General features: G+C 48.6%; 1 protein-coding gene across 1 annotated transcript; it reads left to right on the plus strand.

Moving 5' to 3' along the window:
* Positions 1–8,890: 8,890 nt before the first annotated feature.
* On the plus strand, positions 8,891–9,850 carry LOC144325332 (olfactory receptor 14A16-like). Its single transcript, XM_077918224.1, has one exon. It carries the CDS (start codon positions 8,891–8,893, stop codon positions 9,848–9,850), a length of 960 nt encoding a protein of 319 aa, XP_077774350.1.
* The last annotated feature ends 808 nt before the right edge of the window (positions 9,851–10,658 follow it).

Raw genomic sequence — 10,658 nt, forward strand, 5'->3', positions numbered from 1 at the left:
TAAGCCTCGTCTCAAGTTACCATCGGTTTTCTTCGCCTCAAGCATCGCTAAGGAAGCGAGGCAGGGAGGGTGGAAGACTGGTGCCTTGCGAGCTCACAAGAGTCAGGCAAGATGACTACAGAACAGAAAATAGCTTCCCTGCAAGAAGCGGTGACGCTACTCAACGCTGAAATAATCGCATCCAGGAAGAGAGAGGAAGAAGCGGCAGCTGCATGCAGAGATCTTCAAGCCAGGTTGGAAGGGCTTGTAAAGCAGGGGATCCCAGCACCCAGGTCCGAGGGGATCGGTTTGGGGAAGAGAGGAGGCAGCATTGTATCTCATTTTGATGGGAATTTGCAGCAGTACCCCAATTTCCGGGCAGATGTGCTGTTTGCGCTGCAGCTGCTGGAAAGAGACTTTAGAGATGAGCGGGAAAAAGTGGGGTTTATTTTGTCTCATTTGCATGGGGACGCGAAATCATGGCTGCGCAACCTATGGAGAGATAAGGATCCGGCCCTCCAAAGCGCAGATGCGTTCATTAAGGCGATGGACTCCTGTTTCTTATCCAAAATAGACCTGGACATTGCCCGGAGGGACATATTTGGGCTAAGACAAGGGAAAGCCAGCGTAAGGCAGTATCATTCCCGGTTTTTTGCATTGGTCAACGCGCTGAATTGGGATAAGGATTCTCCGCCGGTTAGAGACCTTTTTTGGGAGGGTCTGAATGCACAGATCAAGGATGAGATGGCAAGGGGTGAGAGACCCACCACCACTCAGCAAGTGGTTGAAAGAGCGTTATCTATTGGGGTGAGGCAGGAAGAACGTCCGTGGAGCAAAGAAGAAGGGCGTTGGGGACGTTCACCAGCGAGAGTGCCCTCCCTCTTGCCCAGAGAGGCAGCGCGTGCGCAGTCCACGCCTCCACAGGGAGGGGGCGAGGAGCAGATGGAGATTGGCGGTGCTAGGGCTCACTCAGCTACCAGAGCCTTAACGCCGGGAGCAGTAAAATCGAAGCTGCCTAGAAGGAACAGGAAGTGCTATATATGTGAGAGTGCAGAGCACATGGCGAAAGAGTGTCCCCAGAGGAGTTTCAAGCACACTGCAGCTTCAGTGACAGTATTGGAAACAACTCAGCAGAGAGCACCACAGCAGGGAAACGACCAGGTCTGGCTGGAAGAGGAGGTACTGGGGCCCAGCCAGACGAGTCAGTGAGGAAGTCCCCAGAGATTTTGCAGCCCACAGACCCCCTCCCGCCCAAGCCAGTGGTGCAGCTAACCGCATCGCTTCAGCTGCCCAATGGACTCACCTTAGAAGTGCCTATTACAATTGACTCTGGCAGTAACGCAGACTTTATAGGATTGGAGTTCATTCAACAACACAACGTAGCATTACTGCCAGCCACACTGCCCCTGAAGGTTGTCACGGTGGATGGCAGGGAACTGCTAGGGGGGCAGGTGGTGCAGCAGACGCCGCCTATGGTGATGCAAATTGGGAATCACCGGGAAGTCATCAGTTTCAATGTCACCCAGCTGTCCGACACGCCTATAGTATTAGGCATGAGTTGGCTGCACAGGCACAGCCCAGCATTGGCGTGGTACCAGCGCCACCTGACTTTTGGCTCCTCCTACTGTGCAGAACACTGCATTATACCCAGCCCGGAAGGGGAAGAGGAGGACCCGCAGTTGCAGTTGGGCACGCTGCAAGCAGTACCCCACAAGTATGCGGAGTTTTTGGAGGTGTTCTGCGAGAAGGAGGCGGACAAGCTACCCCCTCACAGACCCTATGATTGCAAGATTGACCTCCTGCCGGGGGCGACGCTGCCTACTGGGAAACTGTACTCCATGTCTGAGGATGAACTGCAAGAACTCAGGGAGTTCATAGATCACAATTTGAAGCGTGGGTTCATCCGGGAGTCGAAAGCAGTGGGGGGCAGTCCCGTATTCTTTGTGAAGAAGCGGGATACGCCCCAAAAAAGACTGGTGGTGGACTTCAGAATCTTGAATTCGAAAACCAAGCCCTCAGCTTTCCCCATGCCCAAGATAGACGACTTGCTCGCGACGGTGCGGAAAGGACGCGTTTTCACCAAGCTGGATCTACGTGGCGCGTACAACTTGATTCGCATGCGCGACGGAGACGAGTGGAAGACGGCCATGTTCACGCCACTGGGCACCTACGAATACAGAGTTATGCCCTTCGGATTACAAAATGGCTCTCACACTTTCCAAGCCTTTATGCATCACGTGCTGGCGGGGCTCCTTTACAAGAAGTGCGTATGCTTCCTGGACGACATCCTGATTTTTTCAGAATCGCGAGAGGCGCACGAGAGGGATGTCAGGGAAGTTCTGCAGAGACTGAAGGAGCACAGGCTGTACGCCAAACTGGAGAAGTGCCAGTTCGACGTGACGGAGGTGGATTTCCTGGGCTACAAGTTGTCGGACAAGGGGCTCGCCATGGACAGCGCCAAGGTTCGCGCAGTTTTGGACTGGAAGAGCCCACGCAATCGGAAGGAAGTCCAGCGGTTTGTCGGCTTTGCCAACTTTTACCGCAAGTTCATCAAGGGATTTGCCATGCAGACAGCGGCCATCACCGACACGCTCAGCTCCAAGAAGAAGAAATTCATCTGGACGGAGCAAGCGGAGCAGTCCTTTCAGAAACTCAAGCGTCTCTTCGCGTCTGAAGAGCAGCTGCTGCATGTGAATCCCAGCAGACCCATGAGGGTGGAGACGGACGCCTCAGACAGAGCCGTGGGAGCTGTCCTGTTGCAACAAGACCAGCAGGGGGACTGGAGGCCGTGCGCCTTCTACTCGCGGAAGCTCAGCAAGTCGGAGCAGAATTACACTATCTGGGACAGGGAGTTGCTAGCCATACATGCAGCATTCAAGGCATGGAGGCACTTCCTCATCGGAGCCAGACATACAGTGCAGGTCCACACGGACCACAAGAATCTGGAGTACTGGCGCACGGCTAGGTTCCTCAACCAGAGACACATTAGATGGGCAGAGTTCTTCGCGGACTTCGACTTCAAGATAGAGTACATCCCAGGCGACAACAACGTGATGGCGGATGCATTGTCCAGAAAGCCGCAATACCTGGAGGAGGCGGCACCGTCGGCGGCCAAGCACATTTTCGCACCGGAAGCGTGGGCATGCGCGTCGGCAACCGTGGACCTGGACGCCGTACGTCGCGCGCTGCGGGAAGACCCCTTCGCACGGGCCAAGATGGAGGAGGTGCACAGGGGCACAGCGAGGGCCGACGAGTTCCAGATCCGCGATGGGTTGCTCCTCCACAAGGGAGCACTCTACGTGCCGGGAGACGACCTCCGCGCAAGGGTCCTGCAGCAGCTACACGACGCTCCCACCGCAGGGCACTTTGGCAAAGAAAAGACTGTCGAACTCGTAGCCAGAGACTTTTGGTGGCCCAAGATGCGGGGGGAAGTAGCGGATTACGTCTCGAGATGTGACACCTGCCAAAGGGCCAAGTCAGTTCACAGACCGCCGGCGGGATTGCTGGAACCGCTGCAGACACCGTCTGAACCGTGGGAGAGGGTGGCCCTGGACTTCGTCACGGATCTGCCCAGCTCGAGGGGAAAGACAGCAGTGCTAGTGGTGGTGGACATGTTTACTAAGATGGCACACTTCATTCCGTGTGCGAAGGTAGCCACGGCAGAGCAGACCGCCAAACTGTTCATAGACCACGTGTTCAAGGTCCACGGTCTGCCACGGTCTATTCTTTCCGACCGGGGGCGACAGTTCATCTCGAACTTCTGGCAGAAGCTGATGGGCATTCTGAACGTCAAGGTCAATTTGGCGTCGGCGAGACACCCGCAGACCAACGGACAAGCGGAGAGGGTCAACGCCGTCATGCAGCAGTACCTAAGATGCTACGCCAATCAGCAGCCCACGACATGGGTGGACTACCTGCCACTCGCCGAGTTCGCTTACAACAATACGAAGCACGTGTCGACGGGGGTGACGACGTTCTTCGCCAACAACGGGAGGCATCCCAGAACCTTCCCGGGTTTAGAGAGAGTGGGGGAGGGGGAGCCACAGGCAGCGGAAGCCTTAGCGTCAGAGTTGCAGGAAGTCCACGAACAGCTCAGGAGGCAGCTAGAACTAGCAAAGCACGCATACAAGGTGCAGGCCGACAGACACAGAAGAGTTGGGGAAGACATACAGGTGGGTGACTGGGTCTGGCTAGCAGCGCAAGCAGTGCCGACCAGATCATTAGCTAAGAAGAAGCTAGGACATAAGCAGCTAGGACCTTACCAAGTCCAGGCGCAGGTCAATCCAGTAGCCTTCCGGTTGGCTCTTCCGGAGGGTTCCAGAATGCATCCGGTGTTCCATAGATCGGTGCTCACGCCCTACAAAGCACCTCATAGGTTTCAGGAGCCGGACACAGCACCAGACCAGAGCAGTGAAGGGCCCAGAGTGAGGGGGCCGCCTAGGAAGGGACACATCAATGAGGTCACAGAGATTTTGGACTCCAGATGGGGGGAAGAGGGAGTAGAATATTTTCTAGCCAGAGAGGGTACCCCGGCCAGTGCCAACAGCTGGGTACCGGACTATGCCTTGGAGGAACCGCTGCTCAAAGAGGAGTTTCATGCCCTCTTCCCGCACAGGCCCATGCCAGCAGAGTATTTCGATGACTGGCTTTTCACACCCACTCTTTCAGCCAGCACATTCCTGGGGTTCGACTCGGACGAGGAACAGGCACCAGTCCCCAGCTCTCAGGTGGGTTCGCCACCGGGGTCTGCCTCAGACCACTCGTATTGGTGGGACGATCAACCAGAGGAGCAGTGGCGCAGGAAGTGGCTGAGGGGTCCTTGGATGGGACCACCCGAAGAGGGGGAGAGGGGCGAGACGGACATGGACGTGTTGGGGGACAACGTGGGGTTCGAGCATGAAGACAGAGAGATGGAAGCAGAGGAGAGCGACGTTGACGAGTACATGGGGGATGAACTGTATCCGGCAAGCACCCCCGCGACGACGGAGCACCCAGTACCCGCACAGGAAGGAGGGGAGGGGGGAAGGGGGGGCTTCGAGGGGGGGATGGATGTATTGTGTATTGTGTATTGTTCTCAAGACTGTTCCACAATAACTGCTCTTTGCAATCACATGCTTCCATTGACCTTCTATTTGAACATCTTTTTATTGAGATATAAGGAACTATATTATAAGTCCTATTTTTTGTTGTTGTTTAGTCGTTTAGTCATGTCCGACTCTTCGTGATCCCATGGACCAGAGCACGCCAGGCACCTCTGTCCTCCACTACCTCCCGCAGTTTGGTCAAACTCATACTCCTATTTTTACTCACCTGTAAATCCTGCAAACAAACAGAGCAAGGAGAGATAAGTGCAGTAAGCTCCACCCATCCCCAACATTTCTATCTTTTTACCCTCTGACTTGTCATGAAGGAATGGGACTGTTTAAAAAGAAATGAACATTTTGCAAGCAGTTGGGTTTGAGAATAATGGAGTTAATTTGCTTCCTGAAGTCAACCATGTATTGCAGGTGATCACTTCAGGAGATGTTAAAATGAGGAAGTAAAACATGGATTTGAGGCAGCCTGATCTATAAAGAGGATAAAGGACTCTAACTGAAATAATTTTGCTTAATGGAATTTTTGCAAATAGAAACCCCTTAGATAAGACTAGCAGGATGCTTTTATTGTGTTTGTACACCTAATTCAGCTGAATCCCAAACCAAGTGGAGTAATTGGGGGATACCATGGATTGCAACACTGAATGGAAAGGAAAGTTGGATGATAATGAAGGTGAGGAGGATAAATAGGCCAAACTTCACTCCAATTAACTCAATGTTTGCCTTAAAATTAAGAATTCCATTGTCTAGTCTATCCATGTCAATAATGTGTTCTAATTCAAGCTAAACAAACCCAACTCCCTCAACTGTTCCTCATAAAGCTTCCTTTCCAGACTCTTGGTTATCTTGGCCACCATTCTTTGCACATATTCCAGCTTGTCATGATCCTTCTTAAATTGTGAAACCCAGAACTACACAATATTCTAGATGTGATCTGACCAAGGCAGAATAAAGTGATACTATTACTTCCCTTGATTGGGACACTATACTTCTGCTGATGCAGCCTAGAATAGCATTATATTTATTTTTTTGCTGTTAAAACACACTGTTGACACATCTTAAGCTTGTGGTCTTCTAAGACCCCTAGATCCTTTTCACATGTACTACTGGCAATCCAGTGATTTAGTGCAGTTGTTTCTTCCTGTCAAATGTGGAACCTTACATTTGTCCCTACTGAAATTCATTTTTTTTAGTTTGGGCCCAGGTCTGCAATCTGTTAAGGTTATATTGAATCCTGATTCTGTCTTTCATGGCATTAGCAACCCCTCCCAGTTTGGTGTCATCTGCAAACTTGATGAGCATCCCCTCAATTCCTTCGACCAAGTCATTTATAAAGACATTGAACAACAATGAGCTCAGGACAGAACCCTGTGGCACCCTACTTGTCACTTGTTTCCAGGATTAGGTGTACTCTTTGGATTGGGTCAGCCAGCCAGCTACAAATCCAACTAACAGTTACCCCACTCAACCCACATTTTACCAGCTTCTTCCCAAAAATATCACTTTGCCAAAAGTCTTACTGAAATCAAGTTACACTACGTCCACAGCATTCCCCTGATCCACCAAGCTTGATACTCAATCCATCAAAAAAAGAAAAGAAAAAAAGGAATAAAGAAATGAGATTTGTCTGGCATGACTTGTTTTTTAGAAACCCATGCTGGGTCTTGGTAATCACATCATCCTTTTCTATGTCCCCACAGACTGACTGTTGAATTATCTGTTCTCAAACTTTTCCTGGTATCAATGTCAAGAACTTAGGCATGTGCCTCATCTGTTTTCCTTAAATATGATGTCAGGGGTTCAGGAGCAGAGGGACAGGAGAGGGAGGAAGTAGAGACCGAGGGAGAGGAATCTGAGGGAGAAGTCAGCGAGGGTAGCCATCCGAGGTCTCTAAGTCTCTCCAGTGAATCAGAGGATTCACAGAAAGGGGCCCCAGTGGTCAGAGCCAGGGGGTTGCCAGAGGGAACACCCCAGGAAGGAGGGGCCAGAGGGGACTCAGAGAGCAGCAGCTGGAAATCGGGACCAACTTTCCCACCGGAGAGCAGTAAGGGGGAGGAGTCCCAAACATCGGCAGCAGGCAGCCTTCCGTCAGCGGAAGGACATGAGTCAGGGTTAGCCACGCCTGCATCAGAGAGCGAGGTAACGGTCAAAAGGAAGGTCAGGGGCAGCGCGCGCGCGCCAAGTTCAAATGTACAGGAGGGGGGCGCAATGGGCAGTCCGGAGAGAGAGCCGGGTCCCAAAGCCCGCCGGAGAGAAGGGGAGGAGTCCGAAGGGTCCGCTTCCGAGGCATCCCGGAAAGAAGGCACCCAGGGGGGTAGTAGGACCCAGAGGAGGAAGGAGAAACGTAGAAGGTGGAGTAAGGCTAGAGTCTTAAGCTGGTGTACAGGGGGCGGAGACTCAGACGAGGCTTCGCTGGTCTAGGGTTTAGACGTAGAGACGCACGCTAGTGTTTGGAAATGGAAACTAAATGCCAATAAAGACTTCTGTACAGTTCTAATGGCTAGCGTTGGTCTTCTGTGAGCTGAGACCGGGAGGCAGTCTCTGACAGTTGAGTTCCATTGTAAAGCCCAAGGATATAATTGTCAGATTCACCTTTCACTTAATTAAGAGGAATTACTCAAGAGAGAGTCAAAGTGCTAAAATTCCAGGATCCCAAGACCATTGTTTTACAAAATATACGTGGAGGCACTTTAGGGCACCACCACTACTCAGCCTTGTAATGGGGTATCTACACAAAGTGAAAATTCCATATAGATGAGGCTTCCCATTCAATCTCATGGTCACAGTGGATGGAATACTGCATTCGGCGATCTGCATTTGATTCATCCTTTAGGTGAATCCTAAATGTAATGTGACGATACTTTGATGGAACGTATGAGGGTTGGGAGACCCAAGCAAATGTAAAAGGGTAGCTGATGCTGTCCACGAGCACCACGAGCACCAGCCTAATGTTATCTGTCTCCAGGAGTCACACCATGTTGAGTCTGTTGTATGCCTACTAAAACACAAGTATTTTTAAGACTGCTGTAAGGGGAATCCATTGATTCCCATTACCCAGATTGCACTAAAAATGTTGTTAGAATCAGCTTACTCATATTGTGCTAAGAATGTGTCAAGAATATTTGTGCAGGAATAACTCAGCCTTGAGCTAGCCTGATAACAAGTTCCATCCTCTTCTTGCTGAACAAGGTTTCCAGCTCTGATAATGCCTGCTTTTCCTCTGTGAATGTCACTTAATTTCTACATCCATGTGTATAAAGCTAAGGAAAGGGCTCTATATAAGCCTGCGTAATTTATACATCTGTGGAATCGACCCTGGTGAACTCCCCAGTGACTGTTGCTTCTTGTCAAAATAAAACTGCATTAAGCTTTCCTTGCTGTGTTCATAAAATAATTCCAACACACTATTATATTGGACCCAGGACCAGAAGTTCAAGAGGGGTTGCCATAATCTTAAATGCTACTTTTCATTCACCATAAGGTGAATGGTGACCCAGTTAGCTATTATGGCCCAAGTCCTTTCTATAAATTCTAACAGCACTTTGGATCACGGACAATCTAAGTTCACCACCTGCACAACTCTCAAAATACACATCTGATTCAGTGTTGCTGAGCTGTACAAGACTCATGAGAATTAAACCTTCAGGGTGTGATTAGAAATGAGACATGAATAAACTCAATGCTGAAGCTTACCACTGTTAGAACAGATAGAGAGATGTTGAGAGAACATCACTAAGATAGTTACAGCTGAATAAGAAAGAAGTAATGTGATATATTTCTGTTCACAGGTACCAAACAAACATCAGAGAAGCACAATGTCTAACCAGTCAAGAGTGAATGGATTCCTTCTTCATGGATTTGCTGAAATCCAGCAGTTGCAGATATTCCACATCATCATTTTTGTCATGATGTATTTGGTGGCCTTCATAGAAAACCTTCTCATCATTACAGTCATCATCTATAGCCACCAGCTTCATACACCCATGTACTTCTTTCTGGCCAACCTGTCATTCCAAGACTTTGGCTCCATATCCGTTACAGTTCCCAAGTCCATTGCAAATTCATTGATGAAGACCCAAACCATCTCTTACTCTGGATGTATCTGCCAAGTCTCCTTCCTTGTCTTCTTCATGGTCTCCCACTTCATCATTCTTGGTGTCATGGCATATGATCGCTATGTTGCCATCTGCAATCCACTGCATTATGAGACTGTTATGAACAAAAAAGCTTGCATTCAGATGGCAGCCAGTGCATGGATTGGTGGAGTTTTTTATTCAACTATGTACACTGGGGCTACATTCAGATTTGAGTTCTGTTCTAATGTCATCAATCAGTTCTTCTGTGAAATCCCACAACTGCTGAAAATCTCTTGCTCTGACTCATATCTCAATGAAATTTGGGTTCTGATTTTTGGGTCTTCTTTTGGCTTCCTTTATTTTTCTCTAATTATTTTTTCTTATGTTCAGATCTTCAGAGCTATTCTTAGAATCCCATCCAGCCAAGGGAAGCAAAAATTCTTCTCAACTTGCTTGCCTCACTTTATTGTTATTTCCCTGTTTGTGGTAAGTGGCACCTTTGTGTATTTCAGACCAAGTTCCAGTTCCCCATCAGCATTTGACCTCCTGGTTTCTATGTTCTACTGCATGGTGCCACCAGTAATGAACCCACTCATATATAGCATGAGAAACAAGGAACTGAAAGTGGCATTCTGGAAACTGATTACTAACATTTCTCCCCCAATCCTTCGGCAAAAACCGTTCTCCAGTGCATTTTAAAAAACAGTTTCTGTTGTCTATATGCCTTGCCCAAAATTTCCATTTATATGTTTGTTTACTCAGAATTAGGCAACACTGAACTCAATAGGAATTACTCTCAGGTAAAGATTGTAGCCATATAGGGCTTTAGACTGATGTTGTACTAAAGCTTTGATCCTCCCTACCCATTACCCATGCTAGCAGAGGCAGACAGAAATTGGAGGACCAATATACAAGCCAAGCCTTATTTAGAGTGAATAAACTCCCAAACTGGGCAAATGTAGCTAGCTCACTGCTAGCATTTAGACTGATGTTGTACTAAAGCTTTGATCCTCCCTACCCATTACCCATGCTAGCAGAGGCAGACAGAAATTGGAGGACCAATATACAAGCCAAGCCTTATTTAGAGTGAATAAACTCCCAAACTGGGCAAATGTAGCTAGCTCACTGCTAGCATTTATATAATTGAATATAATTGAATATATACTCAGAAATAACCTCATTGAATACATTTAGAGTTTTTGGCTATTGTGTATTGGACTGCAGATTTAATCTTTCCCATTGAAATCAGGAGGATCTAAAGCTTATTTAATATAGATGATTGTGTTGACTGCCAGTTGACTGGTAAATTATCACATGTTAAAATTCATAACAATGTTCTCCTTAAAAGCTTATACAGTGGTACCTTGTTGTGTATGTCATTATAGGGATGTTATAAATTTTTTTGTTTTCTTTTTATGTCACAACTTGCACATATGGCAATCAGCATTCAGAATGACCCTTGGGTAGCCACAAATTCCCTTTTGTGTTATGATTTCACATCCCAGCA

The sequence above is a fragment of the Podarcis muralis genome, chromosome 13 (genome assembly GCF_964188315.1).
Source record: "Podarcis muralis chromosome 13, rPodMur119.hap1.1, whole genome shotgun sequence".
NCBI lineage: Eukaryota > Metazoa > Chordata > Lepidosauria > Squamata > Lacertidae > Podarcis > Podarcis muralis.

Bases quoted from the DNA above. Each gene is read 5' to 3' on its own strand.
- LOC144325332 (XM_077918224.1), top strand. From the start codon at position 8,891: ATGTCTAACCAGTCAAGAGTGAATGGATTCCTTCTTCATGGATTTGCT.